This window comes from Anas acuta, chromosome 19 (assembly GCF_963932015.1).
Source record: "Anas acuta chromosome 19, bAnaAcu1.1, whole genome shotgun sequence".
NCBI lineage: Eukaryota > Metazoa > Chordata > Aves > Anseriformes > Anatidae > Anas > Anas acuta.
The window spans coordinates 10,861,518-10,880,864 of record NC_088997.1 but is presented as its reverse complement, the minus strand read 5'-3'; the positions used below and the strand labels follow the sequence as shown (position 1 = coordinate 10,880,864).

At 52.6% G+C, this 19,347-nt stretch overlaps 3 protein-coding genes across 3 annotated transcripts in view; 1 reads left to right on the top strand and 2 right to left on the bottom strand.

Annotated features, from left to right (window-relative positions):
* Positions 1–5,550: 5,550 nt before the first annotated feature.
* On the bottom strand, positions 5,551–11,496 carry CCDC183 (coiled-coil domain containing 183). The gene is made up of 14 exons (XM_068656291.1): positions 10,626–11,496; positions 10,043–10,164; positions 9,827–9,904; positions 9,338–9,505; positions 9,159–9,263; positions 8,897–9,019; positions 8,390–8,518; positions 8,213–8,273; positions 8,029–8,129; positions 7,700–7,860; positions 7,030–7,195; positions 6,713–6,838; positions 6,388–6,484; positions 5,551–5,751 (listed from the first exon to the last, which is right to left on the bottom strand). Exons 1-14 carry the CDS (start codon positions 10,690–10,692, stop codon positions 5,639–5,641), a joined length of 1,617 nt encoding a protein of 538 aa, XP_068512392.1. The 5' UTR covers positions 10,693–11,496; the 3' UTR covers positions 5,551–5,638.
* A 147-nt stretch (positions 11,497–11,643) lies between these two features.
* Positions 11,644–17,438, bottom strand: SBDS (SBDS ribosome maturation factor). Its single transcript, XM_068656297.1, has 5 exons — positions 17,199–17,438; positions 16,836–16,965; positions 15,422–15,622; positions 14,667–14,831; positions 11,644–14,048 (listed from the first exon to the last, which is right to left on the bottom strand). The coding sequence occupies exons 1-5, from the start codon at positions 17,324–17,326 to the stop codon at positions 13,920–13,922; spliced, it is 753 nt and encodes a 250-aa protein (XP_068512398.1). The 5' UTR covers positions 17,327–17,438; the 3' UTR covers positions 11,644–13,919.
* The window catches only part of TYW1B (tRNA-yW synthesizing protein 1 homolog B), a 104,785-nt gene continuing 102,856 nt past the window's right edge, over positions 17,419–19,347 (top strand). Inside the window, exons 1-3 of the mRNA XM_068656284.1 lie at positions 17,419–17,503; positions 18,636–18,690; positions 18,939–19,081. Of these exons, the coding sequence (XP_068512385.1) occupies positions 18,953–19,081 (129 nt within the window). The 5' untranslated portion in view covers positions 17,419–17,503; positions 18,636–18,690; positions 18,939–18,952. The remainder of the gene's footprint in view (positions 17,504–18,635; positions 18,691–18,938; positions 19,082–19,347) is intronic.

Here is a 19,347-nt window from a genome sequence, read left to right as displayed (position 1 = left end):
GCCCTGGCCACCCTCTCAGGGTGGGTTTGAGCCCCCACGGTGTGGTTGGAGGTGTCCCAGGCTGCTGGGGACAGTGCCTGGTGGGTACCACCCGTGTCCCCGCATGGGCTGCAGCCTGAGGGCTCCCTCTGTCACCGCCCCGTGAGCAGGGACCTGCAGGCTGTGTTAGCGCTTTCCTTTTTTTATCTTGCTATTTTCTTACAGAAGTACCTACCTTTGCATGACAGTCATAGATGCATTTATTAAAGTATACAAAGAGTATAGGTTTATAAATTCTTATAGAGCTAGTGGAAATATTTTTAACCCCTCCACAAACGTTCTCAATAAATACGGCTGACCTGGCTTGTCTGCAACCACGTCTCGCTTCCACGGGCTGCGTGCGGGTAGGCGAGGCATCAGGATGATGAGGATGGCCTCTCACTCCTGGCTTCTTTTTCCTTGGAAAGGTGTCAGAATGGACTTCAGGGGGATTTCTGCCACCCCCATGCTGCTGAAGCAGACACAGGGCACCCAGATGGGGGGTGGGAAGCTGCCCAAGCTCTCCAGGACACAAGGACCAGTGCCCAGTGCTGGCTCATCCCCCTCTCACACTGTGCTGTGGGTGCTGCTGGCACTGGGCATTTCTGGGACCCCCTGGGGCCTGAGCTGGGGGCATCTACGCCACATGGCCTGCTCTGCCCCGATGCCCCCGTGGCACATGGTGGCTGGATCACCCCTATGAGCACGCGTGACCAGTTATGCCAGTTTGGCTTCAGTGTGAGCTGGTAGGGAGCAGGTTTCTCTGTAGACCCCTCTGCCTGGTGCATGGAGGACCCTTGCTGGGTGTCCCCACTCTGGTCTGCTCCAAGCCCTGGCCCCAGCTGTGCTCCATTGCCATCCAGACCCTCCTGCCTCTGTATCTGCACCCCAAGGACCACAGCTACTAGCAGGGGAGATGGGTGAGAGCTTAGGTGGGCTTTTCCCCAAATCCCCCACAGGTGGGACTCAGCTCTGTGGTCCAGCTGGGGGAGAAGCCCAGGCAGAGGTTCTGCCTTTGGATGCTTGTGGCTGTTCCTCAGCTGCTGCAGGTCCTTTGGCTGCTTCTGGTCATCCTCAGCCTGGCCAGGGCTGGGGCACGCACCAGCCACTCCTGCCCTAAGGTGGGACCACGCAGATGGGGTCAGGGCTGAGGTTCTGGCAGCCACTCTCCTCCTTGCTTGCAGTTTTCAGACCACCTGAGTCACAGAGCGTGGCACATTCCCCACCAATACTGCCCCAAATGGTGCCAGACCCCAGCCTGTGCCACACCCATGCTGCCCCTGCTGTATCCCCACAGGGGTCTTTGGGAGCAAAGCCCCAGGTGATGCAAACCCGCTCTGTAGGGCACGAGGCTCTGGTGCTGCAGGAGGGGTGCACAACGGAGCAATCCCTCCTGGATGGTGAAAGTGTCCTGGATACATGCTTGGTGCTGCCAAGACTGATCTCTCCCCTCTTATCGTGCTCTTTGGGGCCACCTTGGGCTACCCCAGGCAGCACCAGCCAGGAGCAAGAGGGGCCACGGGCCAGAGCCTCCCTGCCATGGAGCAGGAGCCGCAGGGTGCACCGCGACCCCACCGACACCTGATGCAGGGGGAATCCATCACGTCACTATTCAGGGGGCAAAAAAGTCAAAAAGGTTCAAAAGTCATCTTCATAAATGGCAGTCGTTATAACATGAAAGGGAAAGGGAGAAGTGCTTGAGTTCCTCTGGATGCAGGAACTTGCCTCCTGCAGCTCCCCAGCAGCCCTGCCCTGGTGGCCCTGCCCAGGGCAGCCAGCACAGCCTCTTGTGGCCCCAAACCAGCTGACTTGGCCTGGTGCCCTTTGCCCTGGCTCTTTGCTGGCATCCTCAGCAGGAAAACCCCAGTGCTCAGGCTCTGATAACAGTTCCAGCCTGTGCCTACTCTCGGTTCTGCTTCATTCCATCTGATTTTGATCACATCCTTGAAAGAAAAAACAATCCCACCCAAAACCCAGCCTTCCCACAAGTGTTTCCAGGGCAGAGATATTTTAGTGTGGTGAATTCTCTGATGTGCATTCTCCGATGTCCTATTTTAGGTCCCTCACAAGCACTGGCACCGCCTGCAGACAATCATGCTGGAGCTCTCCAGCCCTTTGGCAATAATTGTGGTGGGAGGAAACGTTTCTCAGGGAGGCAGAGGAAATCTCTCTGCTCCTTCCAGGGCTGTGTTATCTCCATGCCTGCTGGACCCCCTGCCAGCACCAGCCCTTCCCTCCCAGTGGCCAGGTGGGCACATTGTCCCCCCAGGAGCACCCCTGCGTGGTTCTCCTGCCCCATGGCCTCTGTGGGGTGGGGACAGTGCCCTGGGGCATCCAGATCTTGAATCCAGAAACTAAGCCACTGCTCTGGTTCCTTCCCACTCCCTCTCGCACCTTTGCTTTGGCAGAAGGGGTTTAAAATTGGGGGGTTGGGATCCACCTGTCCAAACTGTGCCCAGCCCATCTCCAGCTCCATCCATGGTGGCACTGGGGTCTGTCTCCGCGCCTATGAGCTGCTGGCTTGCAGCGCCACATGCCTTCCTCTTATTTTTCGGCTGTGATAAAGGTTTGGGATGCTGCATCTGAACGCAGCCAACGGATGCTGGTGATGAGTCTGGTTGCCTCTGTAAGTTCCTCTCCAGGCCTGGCGGTTTCGGTAGCCCTGCAGCCGCAGCGTGCCGTCACGCCCCAGAACCGCCTCGCACTCCTCAGGGCGGGACACAGCCCCGGTTCTCCCGAAAATGAAGAAGTGTTCAACATGTTCTGTGGTTTCTCTCTTTCTCACATCCAGAATAGAAAAACCAGAGCAAGAGCTTGAAACTTCTTCTTCAGCACTGAACCCAACTGAAGGAAGGCCCTGGCCTAGCTGAGCGGTATGGCTCTGCCCCTCACCAGATACCTTTTGGAGGCTGAAGAGGAGGGAGAGGAAATGTGTAAGGCTATGGAAGATCTTCTCCAGAGCTTTCCAGTGCCCTTTCCTGCTCCTTTGTGCATCAGGACTGAGTGCAAGGGACAAAGCACCATCACTGTGCTCTAAAAAGCCACCCTTCACTTTTTACAAAACACTTACAGTTTGCTCCTCTCCTCCTCAGCTTCCAGGCTACCAGGTCACCTGGAACTGGGACATTCCTCATTGTTCAGTACCTCATTTTGGGTCTTGGGTTCAATGGTATAACCACCAAGAGGGGCATTTCTCAGCTGCCTGAGGCTTTGGCAGATGTCCGTGGGCTCATCACCTCTTGTCCTGGTGTTTCTGGCAAGGGCAGAGGTGGAAGCCTTTGCTTCCTCCTGCAGTACCCATTTAATAGGTGTACACCTATTTCTGGGGGAGCTACGGCTGGGGGGGGGGGTGGAGGGGGAAGTTCCTTCAGGAGGACCCGAGGCTATCAGGAGCTTCTTGAGAGGAAAGCACCCCCAGCAGCTATGTGCATAATTCTGAAGTATCTGTTTAAGTTATTTTTACCAAATAGCTTCAAACCACTCCCATTTATTGAGTGGTGGGGTGCCTGCTGTCTAACAGACGTGTCCCGGAGGTGCTGCTTCTAAGCCAGCTGAGACAGAATTAATGCTCCATACTTGTGCTGTGCTAGACCTTGTAAAAGCAAACACTGGAGTTCCTGTTGGTTCCCGAAGCCCCATTGTAGTTAAAACTGCTGGGCATCCACTTACACAGCCTTGAAAGAAAGAAGGAACAGACCCATGGGTGGGTGGATTTTCCGTGATTTCTCATCAACAATGCCACCACTGCAGCTGTGTCATCCCAGTGTTGTGGGGTGCATACCGATCTCAAAACCAGCCTGCTCGGCTCTGGAGACAGGGCCCTACACAAAAAGCAGAAATGTTTTCTGCTCAAGTTGGGGTTGTTGTGCAAGTATTTGGCTTCCCAATTCTCTATTTGAATAGAGCCCACCAGTACAGCCTGGCTAAAACTCTTCAGACCCCTGGGTGTGGAGACCGTAGATATGGTTTCAGTGGTCCAGCACCATCCAGCCCTGCCACCTGCTTTGCCCCTAGATTGCAGACTATTTTTTGGTCCAGACCCCAAACCACACACCCTGGCTGTGGTGAGCACGTGAGAACAGGGCAGGTGTAATTATGCAGAAGAGCGTGCCTATGTGGCTATTGATTCTGAAAAGCTCCATTAGATGCCTTCACTGGCAAATTGTGCTATTTCTGGAGCTTCCTTTTAAAGGCAAAATAGAATGTGCTTTTTGCAATATATTCTCTATAACTGCAGTCTCACAAAACCCACCAAGAACACTTGGTGTGACCTGCCTGTCCCCTGGAAGGCTCAGCAAAACGAGTCATTCCCTTCTGCACAGCAATGAAATCACAAGTGATTTCATTTCACAAGTGATGTCAGCACCAAGTGCAGGCACCACGTGGAAATGACAGTGCCGCTGTCCCCCTGTGGGCTGGGACGTGGTGTCACCAGATTCTGGGTCACCAGAAGGGACTACAGGTCCCTGCCAGAAGCCCTTGGTGCTGGCTGTATTTGGGGAAACAGCACCATCTATTTGCAGCATTGTTTTATGTGTGCCTTTGCTTGCAGAGATGATGTGTCCTGGTAGGGCCAGGTGTCTACGACCCACCACCACTTGGCAGGGCATCCTCTGCTCTCCAGGTCCCACTGGGTTCGAAGCCATCTCCAGGCACCTCCCTGCAGCCCAGAGCTGATGCCTGGAGTTCAGGGCTGTCAGCAGGGGCTGAATGATGTGTGTGCAAGCAACGGGGGAGGGAAGAGGCACAAGAGGTCCAAGAAGAGGTTGGACAGCTCCAGTCTAGGGGCTTCATCTGATGTTTGTTTGGTTCCTCCTTCTCAAAGCAGGATCTGTCCCTCCTTTCCCACGCACCTGTCCAGAGATGCCATGTCCACCCAGGCTGCCCCACCACCCGTATGCTTCCCTCGAGCCACCTCAGACCCATGGGACAGTGAGAACATCTTACAAACAGGTCCATGCGTGGTGGCCTTTTGCCTAGTGAAATCCCATTAAATCTAACCCAGTGGCTAGGTCAGCTCCTACTCTGGAACCTCACCAAAAAAAAACAAAAGTGGGACCTGGTGCTTTGCAGCTCTGGGACTCTTTGTAGGCGGTACTAACCCTCCTGAGCTGCCGTGTCCCCATCCATCATTGCCATGCCACCACCCAGCCTCCTGCAAGGAGCCACCATGGGATTAAATCAATCACAGGCAGCTTTCTTCCATGCTTCAGTGCATGACTTCAAGGCATGCTGCCTTCTTGGGCACCTGCATGCATGCCTAGGTGTCTCTACCTGTTTGTTCTTGTCCCACCAGTGCGTGGCCTTGACTCTCTGCATAGCCTTTTGGGGTGGGGGGCAGAGGCCCCATGGTGAAACTGGCCCTACAGAATCAAGGGTGAAGAAAGCCAGCCTGCCCATGGCTTTGCTCCGGGGGGAAAGCTGTTCCCACCACAGCATGTCCCCAGCTCTGCAGGGCGAGCAGCAGGTGAGGGCAGCAGGACAAGACCACCTCCCATATTGCCCCCTTCCAGCCTTACCACAAGCCTGGGAGGGATGAAAAAGCTCTGCTCTATTAAACATGCTGGGAAAACGGCACAGAGGGGGGTCTGAGGCATCAGGAGCTCTGGGGGAACAACCACTACTTCCTCTTGCCACTTTTCATCTTGCTTTCGATCAAGTGCAGCCCCTGCTTCTTGATGTCCTCCCGGGTGAGAACCAGGCCGTGGTCTTTGTCAGCAAAATCAAAGGGATCTGTGGGAGAGAACAGGAACAAATGGGCTTAGTGGGGCTGGGAGGCCACCTCCACCATATCTGTGTCTCCAGGGAGAGCCTCCAAGTCTTGGAGGGCTGGTGGCATCTCCAGCACAGGCACCGTCAACTAGATTTTCCATCCTCAGCATCCCCTGGCAATGCCACCCCCACCCCAGTGGTTCATCTCTGACACTGGTAGGGCTTCCTGTAAAGGTCTGGAGCTGTGAGATGGTGGCCACAGCTCCCTCTGTGAATAAAGAGGCGGTGAGCTGCTGAGCACTCCATCTCCTCTAAGAGTATCTAACAGGAGGAGGTCACAGACAGAGACAAGCACTGGTCATTCTTCCCTACCAGGTGATTTAGGAGACCCCCATTTGGCTGATGAAGACCAACAGCACCTCTTGATGTGGTTCAGCACTCACCACCCCACCAGCTGCCTTTGTTCTCCCCCATACCCACCAAAAATGACCACCCATGCTCAAAGCCTTGGCCAGCACCAAGGGTCTGGGGACAGCGCATGGGTTGGGATCAGCTCATGAGCTGGGGTCTGCTGGGACAGTGGGAGGCAAAACAGGACGCCCAGAAGTCCCGTGGGCTGGGGCAGTTGCTGTGGGACTTGTCCCTGTGTTCTCCTACCGTGGACTGCAGAACCTATGTCCTCCAAGGAAATCTTCAGGTTCTGTGGCTCTCTCGCAGTTGTTTTCTCCAGAAAATTCCTGACCTTCACAAAAATCTGCAAAAGATGCTCTGGGGTAATTGCTGAAGGAGTAGCAGCTGTTGCAACCTGAGGGGTGTCCCACCTCACCATCCCCCTGGGGAACGGGTCCCCCTGCAGCATCCAGCACTACCCTGGCCCTGCCTCAGGGCCACCTCCAGCAGGGAGGACACCTTGGGACAGGCCACCCGGAGGAGCCACATGCAGGGCCCCAGAGACCAGACCAGGGACAGGGCCCCTGCACACCTCATTGTCCTCGTCAGGGCTGTAGCTGGGGGCAGGCAGGGAGGCCACTCGCTGCACCAGGTGCTGCAGCTTCTGCTCGCAGTACTGCAGCTTCTCATCCACCCCCTTCAGCTCAACGGAGACATCCTGGGGCCAGAGGGAAGAACAACATTGACAGGGATTATGAGTTGCTTGGGGTGATAGTGGCAGCACAGTGTCACGGGGATGCCCCGTAGCACTGCCATGGGTCATGCTCTGGGGAGGGGACACATGGAGGGGATAGGCAGGGCCTGCTCCTGGTGGCAGCTTGGTCCCCAGCTCCTCACTGCACCCTGTACCTGCTCGGGTACATCGATGCCATACAGGCGGATGAAGAGGTTGTCAATGCCGTTTTCAAACAGGAGCAGGAGCTCTTGGTTCCTCAGAGACTGGGCTCGCGCCTGCTCCAACCGGGCCTCCTCCTGCTGCAGGCTCGTCCTCAGCTCTGTCTCCAGCCTCCTACAGCTGACCAGACCCACACATGTCTGTATGGGTGCTCCCAGGCAGAGAGACCCCAAAAGTGTTGCAAAAGCTGCCCAGGTGGGCCCACACTGTGGAGTGGATGCTGCCTGCACTGCAGCTCAGGCCTGGCAGGGAAGACACGTCCTCCACATGCCCTGCTGGGGCAGGCTGGGTCTGAGAGGCACCTCCACTGCATGGCTTCAGGTCCTGCCATCACCATGGTGCTGGGCAGGAGAACCTCACACATCCCTCCTCGCCCCATGTCCCTGCTGTCCCGGGGGGGGGCTTTGGGTGCTCTGCTGGGACCAAAGTGGGGAGCACCCTGCTGAACACAGGCCCTGGTGTAGGAGGGGTGGGCAGCTAAGGGGGACAGAGGCAGGGTGGCCTGTTGGGACACAGGTGTGCCAGTGAACAAACAGCAGGAGGATGTGTCCCTGCTCCCCAGGGATGGGCTGGATCCACATCTGGGCCCCCAGGAGGCTCTCTGCAGCCCAAGGCCAGCAGCACCTGATAGCACTTGGGGGCTGGCGAAACTTCAGCTCTGCCTGCTTCAGCTCCAAGTCCTTCAGCGTGGCCTTCAGTGCCTGCCTCTTCTCCTCGCACGCCCCAATGTGCTGCTCCAGCTCCGCCGTGGACTTCTGCTGTGCCAGCAGCCTGCCCGTGATATCCTGCTCGGGGCACAGCGCGAGGACTCAGCCCGCAGGGCCCAGGGGGTCGGCCCCATGGAGCAAGAGGGGCTTCAGGGGGCTCGGGAGAAGAGCCCCTCGATGAAGCCGTGAGCAGAGCAGTCTCAGCTCCCCACAGCTGGGTGTTTCCTGGGTGGGATTTTCCCTCACCCAGAGGCGGGAGCACTGCACCGCAGCCTTGGCCTTCTCCACCTCTGCTGTCACCTGGGCCTCATGCTGGATCTGGGACTTGGTGGCCTCCAGCTTGGAACCTGGGCAGAAGAAAGGAGCAGGGGAGGAAGGAGGCCTCCTCCTCCTCGGGCTCCCTGGCACCTCCACCCCTCCAGGCACTCACCCATCAGCGAGTCCTGGGGCAGCAGGGCAGGGAAGTCCATGGCCAGGTCATACCTGGCTTGCTGCAAGGACACTCGTTGTGATCCCGAGCGGCTGGCACCTGGGGAGGGTGGCCCTGCAGCACACCCACCCCAGGGGTTCTCAGCACTGCCCCCTGCCCCAGCTCCCACCAGCTCACCGCTCTCAAGTGCTTTTCACTTGTGCCCTTGAGCCAAAGTCGGTCGATTTGCACCTTCTGGGCAGCCAGGGTGCGATGCCTGAGCTCCCTCTCTGCGAGGAACTCTCTTTCCAGCTTGGCCAGCTCCTCCTGGAGCACATTAGAGTCAGAGAGAAGGGATAAATGGCTGTCAAAGCTGGGAAGGACCTCTGTGGGCCAGCTGGTCTCCATGGCCAAAATTGACCTCCTGGGCTCTATAAGAAATGAGTATGGAGGGCACGGAGGGCTGGAGGCTGGAGTAGGCTGGCTTCAACATCACCAGTGCTCCTGGCAGGCTGTCCCCAGCCTCAGGGCCACAGAGAGCAGGATGCTGGAGGAGCTGTAGAGGCACCTGCTTGTTGTGGGCAGATCCAGCTCAGTCCTGCAATTTATTGCAGGAAGATGCACCAGCCTGGGGACATGGGGCTGTTTTTGTTGGACCTCCGTAGGCTTTCAAGCATGGAAGGAAGAGGCCCCCCAGCTCCTCACCTTGGTTATGTTATTGGCTTTGAGGGCATCCAAAGCCATGAGCTCCATGTCCTCCAGCTCCCCATGGTACACCCCGGCCATCCCGTGCAGGAGGTCCAGATGCAGAGGCAGGTAGGCCAGTTCCTGGGACACACAGAGCCACCCTGCGTCACCTCTCTGGGTTCCGTGCCAAGTCAACCTCAGCAGATGGCCCAAGGCAGAGCCCAGCCGCGGGGCACGTCCATCACAGTGCTGCGTGCTGGGACAGTGAAGGACAGCCCACCTTCTTGAGGACATCCTTCACCGCCAGGTACAGCAGGGTGACCTTCTGCCCAGTGCGGACTTTCACGAGCATCTTCTCGATGCTGTTCTCCAGCTGGCGAATCATCTGTGGGGCAGGACATGGGGTGGCACAGTGTGCCGAGCCTGCGGAGCTCGGGATGGGGAAGGAGTAGCATGTACCTGCACCTGCTCCTGGATCCGCTTGTCATCGATTTTGACATCCAGCAGCTGCTGCAGCCGCTGCTGCAGCTCGTCTTGGGTCTGGCCACGCCGCCTCACCTCGTACAGCAGCGCGTTGCAGGCGTTCACCCGCTCAAAGATGCTGCTCTGGAGCTTCTCCCGGGCACCCTGGGTGGGCACGTGGGGAGGGGATGGGGACCTGCCTGGGAAACTCATTCCAGAGCAGAGCTGGGGACCCGGGGACACTGGGACATGGCCACTGCTGTGGCAGCGTTGAGGATGGGAGAGCTTTGCCCTGGAGGTGGGGCAGGACAGAGGTGGGTACTGGTGTCCACACACTGCAGCTGCAGAGTGTTTCTGATGGGAAGGGACCTGTGAACACCCCAGGTCTCACAGCCACCACTGCGGGGCTGCTGGCCCAAAGGCTCCTAAAAGTATCCCTTCCCAACCCCTGCCAGCAGCCAGTGCCAGCCAGGCCCTGCCCTCTACCTCCACCGTTTTGCCAGCCAAAACAATGTCCAAGTTCTTCTGTGCTCTGCAAGCCTCGGAGATGATTAGCTGGTCACGCTGTGGGTGGGAAAGGGCAGAGAAAACATCCGTGCCAGGCTGGGGACTGTCACATCCTACCATTGTCCTATAAGGCTAGTGTCTTCTGGAGAGACCCAGCAGAGGAGCAGGGGTGCAGCTGAGGGGATCTGCAGGTACCTTCTGGGCAATGCCCAGGGCATGGACGTCCTCCTGCACCATCCCGCGCAGCTGTGGGAGCAGATCTCTGTTCTGGCTGAGCTTTTCCTCAGATGACTGTGTGAAAAACTTCTTCCCTTGCTCTAGAGGACATTAGAGTGCTCTTGGTGCCATGCAGGATGATGTCCTGTCCCCAGGCTCTGGCACAGGACAGCCTATCCTCACCCACCGCTGCTGGCCCCTTTTGCACAAATGCATCCTCTCTGCCCCAAAGACTCAGGCAGTGGGAAAAAGCCAGGCAGGGACAAAAGACATCGGGCCAAATCCTGCCTCCCCAGTGCCTGAGCAGCCACATGCTTGGCTGTTCCCACTGAGCAGGAAGGGAGCATCCCCCCGGGGACCTGATGGCCCCTTTCTGCAGGGGGTTGCATTGCTCAGGGGACCAGGCAGCCACTGCAGGCCCTATCCCGGTGGGGCTACCACCCATTTGCTTCGGGTGCCATGCAGGAGGCCAACATCCCAGCACATCCCGTATCCCTGCCACATCCCTGCACCAAGGGCCCCCAACACCAGGCTGTGCCCGCGAGGCCGAAAGGAGCAGCACCTTGCAAGGTGATGATGTTGCGCAGCTCCTGGGTCTGCTGGCTGATGTTTGCCCTGCGGCTCTGCATGGTGCAAGCGGTCTGGCCTTGAGCTTCGGCGCGCACACAGCAGCTGCTGCTGCCCCTCTGTACGGTGGTGCCACTGCTGGCCTGTGACCTCGGATGGAACTGGCACCGCGGCTCCTCCACGCACCACACGCCCACACTGGCTGCCCTGCACCTCCTGGCTGCCACCTGCCCCTACAGTGTGGCCACGGCCACTCACAGCCCCCTCTGCGTTTCTGCAGGGGGCGACTGATCGAACACTGTAAAATTACCAACTACCGAGCCCTCCAAAGGCTGGGCAGCCAGCTGGGACCACGCTCAGTGTCCCATCACCGTGGCTACGGCAGTTCCAACCTCCCCAGCCCTGCAAACACTCCAAGCCCTGCAAGGAATCAGGTACGTCCAGAAGGGGTACGTTCTTCAAGGAGCTTCTCACAGCTGTATAAAGGTTGGGTCAGGAATCCTACCAGGATGGTTTAGGGGTAGCTGTCGTATCAGGAAAGATGAGTAATTACCTGTTAATTTACTACATTCTGCTCCTCTCCCTCCTAGCCTCAGTTCCTATCACCCACTTGTGAAACCCAACCCAATCACAAGCACTGCCTCTACGTAAAGCTTGCAAGTGGTGAAATACTGGTCTTAATTGGAGTAATTCAGTGTCATTTAAACTCATGGGTTACAGACCAATCACTGCCACCTACAGGTTTTCACAGATCCCCATGAAACTGAACCTCTCCCTCAACAGAAAGACCACAACTAAAAAGAATAGCAACATGCAGAAGATCAAAAATTTAACTAAATTTTTGAGGAAAATTTCAGGGAAAAAATGTGTGCATGTGTACCCAAGCCCACTACCTCAAAGCTGCCAGCTTACTTCATACACTACATTGTATGTTGCTTTGGAAATTTCAGTTAGTCAGGAAACGACTATGTTCCTCATTGAAATGGGCAAAAGTTGAAAACAGAAAGAACAGCTATCAATACTGGTATTTATTCTGATGCTTACCATACAGTCTTGCTGAACTGCAAACATGTTAAGAAATGCACGCACGTTTATTAATAAAACCAAGCTCCCTCTACCATAGAGAACCTTTAACATTTGATCTGTAGAAAAAAACTTTATAAGGAAATTGACTTTCTTGCACCAAGCTCATAAATCAGCTTAGGTTAAGCTTCTGTAACTCAAGCCATCCTACTGTGCTCTAGGTGTTGAACATATAAAACAGAGAAATTACAGATTACAAAATCAAATATTACCAACACAATGTCATCTGAGGCTTTTGCTCAGTGTCTCCTTTGCAGATTTATGAATTACATGTTAGTTCTAAGTACCAGTGACAAGTTAAATATCAACATCATCCTCAGTGCTTCATAAATTGTGAATGCAGAGATGGCCATTTGAAAGACAATCAGCTATGGGCTTGTATATATGAGGAATTTTGCCTATCTAACCAAGCACTTCCAGCTTTCCATGCTTAAGTTGTGTCCACCTCACAAATACAGTAATTAAGCCACTAAACCTTCCTAGGTAGCATTAAACATGATGGAAGATTATCTTGGGGGACAAGAGAAAGCATTTAAAGATGGATACAATGGTTCAAGAATCTCCATTTCATAACCCTTCAGCAGAACTCAGGCTCCCTAGCAGCAAGTCCTCCCAAAACATTACTGAAGAAATTGAAACCAGCCTTGCACAAGTTCATGTCAACAGGCTGCTGCAGAAATCAACTTCAGAGAAGAAACCTTTGACCAAGGATGTAGACACGTGGGCTCCTCTGCACCTGACATATCAAATCTTTCTCCAGTTGACTTTATCTCTCCCTGCATGAAATCTAGAAAATTCACGTCATCTTTTAATGGTATATAGGAAAAGGTCATGTGAAAAATACAACCTAGAGGTCTGTTTAATTGTCATTTAAGAGGTGTGGTCACATGCTCCAGAAGTAAACACCACAGAATTAATGGACCACATGCTTATCTGAAACAGAGATATAGTAGCTGGCTGCCCTGCAAATCCTGATTTGCTGCATACTGTCAGCATGAAAACAGGTAAGTAACACTAAAGGCTCCCCTTAAATTCCTGCTGACTTGGCTTTCAGTCTCCCGAGAATATCTGCTTGGCCTGGGGGTATTTTTAATACCTCTTTCTCCAGTTTTCATCCTCTTTTTCCCTCTTCTTTGACATATGCAAGTTAAAAAGCATTTGTTTAATACATTTGAGACAAGTTTTAACAAACTTGAAGAACTATACACTGTGCCTCAGGAGCTGGCTGGAAATTCTGCATGTGTTAGAAAGCAGCATAAAGAGACACAGGATAAAGGACAGCTGCAAGCATTGTTCTGCATCAAACTCAAACGAAAAGGCACACATACACACAGCTACCACGAGGGAATTCCAGCCCAACAAAAAGCCTGTCTAGCGCAATGGCCAGAGGCTACAGATGCGGTTCATTTCATTGCGTGAATGAGAACTGCTCAGAAATGCAGGCTGCTCCTCCAGCCTATGAAAAGCATCACTACAGCCAGGGATACCTCCTATGCTATAACAAAAATAATTATTTTATTTCTTTCTGTATCTATAATATATAAATAGATGATAATTCATTTTTATCAATGTAGCTAAATAGATTTTATGAATAAGTTATTTGGAGAATTTTTTTTTTTTTTTTAAGTTAGTGAGTGCTGTTATATCCAGTGAAGAAAATCTACAAGAATGGTCCTTTAAATTACTGTAATTATTGAGCAGCCAATTATGGAAGTATAGGTGAGTTTTCATGCTGCCTAGAGATTGGTTTACACATGATCCACATTTTGCACTTCTTTGAAAGTGAAAATGCATCTCCCTTTTCCAAAGGTTCCTCTCCTCACGTACAACACCCACCCCTCGGTGACATATGCAATCTTCCACTCATCACTGACAATTTAAGCAAAAATGATTGGTGCCATAACAGTCAAACACTCCTCATCAGCAATTCTCAAAAGTAAACCAAAGCCATAGTAACTTCCATATCAAGTCTTAACTCAATCCTCATTAGTGCAACTTTGACACAAAATGTTCCTACAGGCAAACCAAGCAAGTGTAAAATGATAAAAAAAAAACACACTGCATGGAAAAATCCCAAAGGATTAGTGTCAGAAAGTATTTGGCAGCAAGAGATTGGAAAAACAAGAAGGCCTAACGGAAAAGAGTGGCTAACGCCAGTCATTCCGTTGAATGCCGTTAAAGTAGTACTGCATCAAGAAGGTTTTTGTTATTCAAGCTTTTCATCTCCTTCCTCCACATCCTTCAGACTGAGCACTTCCAGCGTTCCTTTCCCTTTCGTCTCACATCGGATCAGCTCATCAATCTCTCTGAAGCAGCCTGGGTCAATAAGGCACACCTGAAATATTTCACATTGAATCAGTCAAGCAATAATACTCAATTTTCATCAACAACTTTTCATGATCTAAAATTCATATTCATTTAAAGAAAGGTATTGTTTTGTTACTATAGGGACTTGGCAGAATTGATAAGCAATTTTAATCAAAAGTTCTTTTATCCAAGAAGTTTTGCATTTCCAGTACATTCAGCGTGCTGGACATGATGGTTTCGACAGTTAGGTTGCTAGATTCTAATTTGTTCTCAAAGATTCTTACCTATTACAAATTTTGCTTTACCACAAACTGTTTTTTAAATAATTAACTATTGTCAAAATCCACCAAGTAATTAACAGAAGAATTCCATACATGTAGAGAAACTTAGGTATTTTATAGGAGAATCACTGCTAGAGAAACTACACTGTGCTTCCCCTCAGTCTGAACCTGCAATCTCTGTAAACTAAAGGCTACTTTCAAGCTTTCAGTATGACTGTGTGACGTTAAAGACTACAAACCATGACTCTGATTTAGAATCTGCGGCACCCTTGCAGTTTATCTAAACAACTTCCCTATACTAATTCTTGCTGTAGTATGGTATAGTCAAATCAAGTATGAAACCCAAGGTCTGTTTTATTGCTTACAATTTCTAACTGATCGTGGAAGTCTTCATTCTCAATAACTTTAATCAGTGGCTTGAGCTTCTCTTTGAGTTTCTTCCCCTCCTTTGCTGGAAGAATAAATCGTAACCTCATGTGAGCACGTTCAATTTGCATGGTCTCCTTTAATTGTCTGATCACTTCCAGTGCCTGCAGAGACATTGAAGAAAGAAGAAAGAGCATTTACTCACTTGCTTAAAAAGACCACACAGATCAAAACCTCATTTTTTCTGCACTAGCCTCAGACATTTCTCAGTACTGTTCACTAGCACTCTGCTGCAGGAAGAGATTGCAGTTACACTAGTTTGCTAGACTAAAGGCAGAGCTGATGGTGGTCACATCAAATACTGAAAAAACACACCAGAAAGAATGTTAAATAGGAAATAATGTTAAACGACAGTTATACTACAGAACACTAGAAACTCATATGGCTCAGATGTACGGACTGATTTACCACCTCACTTGAAATAAATCATAAAACATTTATTTCTGTTCCAGGCATATCACTGATGCTGCTTTAATTAGTTTTTATCTTTCTCCCTTCACCAAACAGTTAAAAAACAAACCACAGGAGCTTCAGAAGCTGCTTGTACCCAGCATTCAGCTGCCAGCCAGCCAACTAATCCATTCTGCCAGCTTTTGACCACAAGGCTGTTTTCATTCCTATGTGAATGCTCATAGAAAAGTTACACTTGTTGACAACACCTCTGAGCACAAGCTGATTTTGAGTGAATACTAACCTGTTGCTTTGTGCTCTTGTTTGGTTTGACGGAGTAGTGAATATCCTTCATGGCTCTCTCTATAAGGATTACTGTGTACGGCCTCTTTGTCTCAGGATTCACACATTTGTCAGCCACAATAGTTGCGATGTCTCTAAACATCTGCTCCAGCTGCGTCTGTCGTTCTTTGTCTGACACCTGCAACTCCCCTTTTGATAAAATCTGCAGTTAAAATTAAATTGGTTAGTAAGTGTTGCAGATCTGGCTAAAAATTGAAAACCCTTGCATGACAGATTTAACAGTTGCTTTAATGGTTTGGTTAGACACAAAATGCAGGAAAAAAACACAAACAAATTAAGAATGTATATTGTTACAACAGACAACACTGGAAAGATGTCAGAAAAAAACCCATAACCAAGAAACACTACAGAAGCACTGAATTACAAAAAGAAAGGCACAGGTTTACTTAAACTGTCATCACCCACAGCAAGCTCACAGTCTGCAACATGCCAAGAAGAAACTAGATTTGCTTTAACATTTAGTTGAACTCTCCAAAATAAGTGAATATCCTTTTCTCTGCATCCTTCGTGGTGAATCTTTGATGGTAAATTCTTCAAGGCTCACCTGGGTCTGAAGAGATCAGCACATGAAGGCTGTACGCTACGCAGAAGACTCAGATGAACGTACATTTGAGACTATACCAAAGATCCACCACCCCTCTCTCCATGTTTCTTATCAAACGATTTCACCTACAGCCGCACCGTGAGCTGTCCACCAACCAACCTCCCACGTCTGCACGGCGTTCAGGACCCCCGGCTGCACCAATCACAGAATTTCTAGGTTGGAAGAGACCTCAAGATCGAGTCCAACCTCTGACCTAACACTAACAGTCCCCACTAAACCATATCCCTAAGCTCTACATCTAAACGTCTTTTAAAGACTTCCAGGGATGGTGACTCCACCACCTCCCTGGGCAGCCTGTTCCAGTGCCTAACAACCCTTACGGTAAAGAAGTTCTTCCTAATATCTAACCTAAAACTCCCCTGGCGCAGCTTCAGCCCATTCCCCCTCGTTCTGTCACCAGGCACGTGGGAGAACAGGCCAACCCCCACCTCGCTACAGCCTCCTTTAATGTACTTATACAGAGCAATAAGGTCGCCCCTGAGCCTCCTCTTCTCCAGGCTGAACAAGCCCAGCTCCCTCAGCCGCTCCTCGTAGGACTTGTTCTCCAGACCCCTCACCAGCTTCGTCACCCTTCTCTGGACCTGCTCAAGCACCTCGATGTCCTTCTTGTAGCGAGGGGCCCAAAACTGAACACAGTACTCGAGGTGCGGTCTCACCAGAGCTGAGTACAGGGGGATGATCCCTAGCCCTGCTGGTCACACTGCTTCTTATGCAAGCCAGGACAAGCCGCGCTATGAGGCACGGGACCCACCATCTTACAGATCTCCGTCTGGTCATCCGTCCCGAAGGCCCGCACCAGATCCTCCTTCTTCGCCACCTGCCCTTTGGACACGTTGACGAACACCGTGTGCGTCTGCAGCACCTCGTCCAGGTCCTTCTCCCTGCCGGCCAACAGCAGCGTCAGGGAGCGGCGGGGACGGAGCGAGGGCAGGGCCGAGCCCGCTGACAAGACCCGGGGCGGCCCGGGGGAGCCCGGAGGATCCCCCCCACCCCACAGCCGGGCCCCACGGAGCCCCCTCAGCGCCGCCCCCCCGCTCCCAGCCGCCCCCCTGCCGGTCCCTGCCCCGCCGCAGCCAGGCCCTGCAGCCCCCCCTCCCTTCCCTCCCGGACTCACGCCCCGCTGCGCCAGCCCATGACTTTGTTTCGGTAGCAGGCGATCTCGAAGCGCTTCCCCCCGCGCCGCGCCCGCACCACGGCCACGTTGGTGAGGCGGATCTGGTTGGTGGGGGTGAAGATGGACATGGCGGAACCCTCACAAACACACACACACACACCGCCACAGCGCTGCGCAGCGCGGCCCCGCGCCGAGGGGCGGGGAGGGGCAGGGCCGGCAAATGGCGGCCGGAGGGAAGCGGAAGGGGAGGGGGCAGGGGAGGGGGCAGCGCCGCGTGGGGGCTGCGAGCGGAGGGGAGAGAGGAGGTACGGGGGGTGGTGGGGGCCCTCGGAGGGGTAATTAGTGGTGGGGGTGGGCTTCGGGGGGGTAATTAGCACGTGGGGGGGCTTCAGTGGGGTAATTATTGGGGTAATTAGCGCGAGGAGGGGTTTCAGTGGGGGTAATTAGCGTGGGGGGGGGGGTTCAGTGGGGGTGATTAGCATGTGGGGGTGCTTCAGTGGGGTAATTAGTGGGGCAGTTAGCGTGGGAGGGGGTTCAGTGGGGTAATTGTTGGGGTAATTAGCGTGGGGGGGCTTCAGTGGGGGTAATCAGCACGTGGGGGTGCTTCAGTGGGGTGGTTATCGGGGTACTTAGTGCAGGGGGGCTTCAGTGGGGGTAATTATTGGGATACTTGGTATGAGGGGCTTCAGTGGAGTGATTAGTGGGGCAATTAGCGTAGGGGGCTCCGGTGGGGTAATTATTGGGGTGTTGGAAGCCTTCCCTGCCTGCAGCACCCGGCAGCCACCTGTGGCACGGGGCTGGCTGGGAGCGGGGTCCCCTCACCCCGCTTCTCTGGGGGTCTGGGTGTCGCTGGCCGAGGGGAAGGAGGGCTTTAACCTCCTGCTACGAGCGGCAGCCCGGGGAGAGCGAAGATAAAGCTTCCAGCTTCCTCAGCCTTCCTGCGTTCCCGCTCCTGTTAGACGCCTGCCAAAGCAGGGTGCAGGAGGCCTGCAGGTTCACCAGCTGTCACGCTCGGTGCTTCTTGGGCAGTAACATGTTGCAGATGAGCCTCGTTGAAGCTCTTGAATGTTTCATACCCGTTAAGTAATCACAGGGGCCACACAAGCAGCACCCCTTGGAGTTTTAAAGCCAGCTCAGAACAATTTTCACTGTTCCAAATGAAACCTCACCCACATGATATAACCCTGGGAAAGTACTTGTGACCAAATCCAGATTTCAGTCTGGCCTCAATGCTCTGTACCCAACTTGTCATCGTAATTGGTGTAGCACCTTGTGTGTGCAAGCCAGGGCTGTGTTCTGCTGTTAGCTCTGGGGAGTGATTTCCCCCTTGACACGGGATTTTACAGCTCCAGAGATCTGTGTGTGTTGGGTCTATGGAAAGCTAAGGCCTGTGAGATGCAATTGATGTTTAACAAGGATGTTTTACTTTACTTTCAGGCAGCGGTGCTGCACAAGTATTTCCTGCCTTTCCTTGGGACAGAACCTGTCCTAGGTAAGAGAAGCCCAGCATTGCAGTGTGATGGTCTAAAATTTTAGTTTAGGTAGGCAGGTACGCACTGCTGAGAAGGTGAAGGTCACTGATTCAGCTGTAGTGTTGTGTCTTCAGCCAGAAGCTGTTTTCTGCAGAGCCTGAGAATAGCTGATGGCATGAATCTGTGGGTGTGGTGTGACTTTTTTGTGTGCTTATTCTAAATTCATACCGAAGGAATTTGCTTTTGCTAAATCTGTGATTTATTCTAGATTTAGATGTCTGAATGGATATGTGGAACTTTTCCTACACTTGCCTGGCATCCTTATGGCTGCACAGATTTTACATCTATTCTGTTATTGCTTTTGGGATTAGTCTCTGGATCGCTGTCCAGCTCTTCACCACCAAAAAGAAGGTAACTGGAGACTTGAGCACATTTGTCTGAGAAAAACCCAAAACTTGTGTGTGGGAAGGGGTAGGTGCCAGGTGAAGGTACCCACTGGTGCAGTGAAATGCCACACTTTGCTGCGGGCCCACCTTGGTTGTTGTAAATCCAAAGTGTGGTTTAGTTAACCTGACAGTTACAGTTAGTCTGGATTGTGCTGTGGGCATGGGTAACTAGCCATCAGTGCTGCTCTGAGGTTAGAGCAGATCTTGCCTGAAAACTTCTCACTCTGCATT

Coding starts and splice junctions, on each gene's coding strand:
- CCDC183 (XM_068656291.1), bottom strand. CDS start 10,692: ATGCAGAGCCGCAGGGCAAACATCAGCCAGCAGACCCAGGAGCTGCGC. Junction 9,506..9,826: donor TGGCTGGCAAAACGGTGGAG/GTAGAGGGCAGG, acceptor GTGCCCACCCAG/GGTGCCCGGGAGAAGCTCCA. Junction 5,752..6,387: donor CATAGGTTCTGCAGTCCACG/GTAGGAGAACAC, acceptor TCTCTCCCACAG/ATCCCTTTGATTTTGCTGAC.
- SBDS (XM_068656297.1), bottom strand. CDS start 17,326: ATGTCCATCTTCACCCCCACCAACCAGATCCGCCTCACCAACGTGGCC. Junction 16,966..17,198: donor ATGGGCTGGCGCAGCGGGGC/GTGAGTCCGGGA, acceptor GTTGGCCGGCAG/GGAGAAGGACCTGGACGAGG. Junction 14,049..14,666: donor TCCACGATCAGTTAGAAATT/GTAAGCAATAAA, acceptor GAAATATTTCAG/GTGTGCCTTATTGACCCAGG.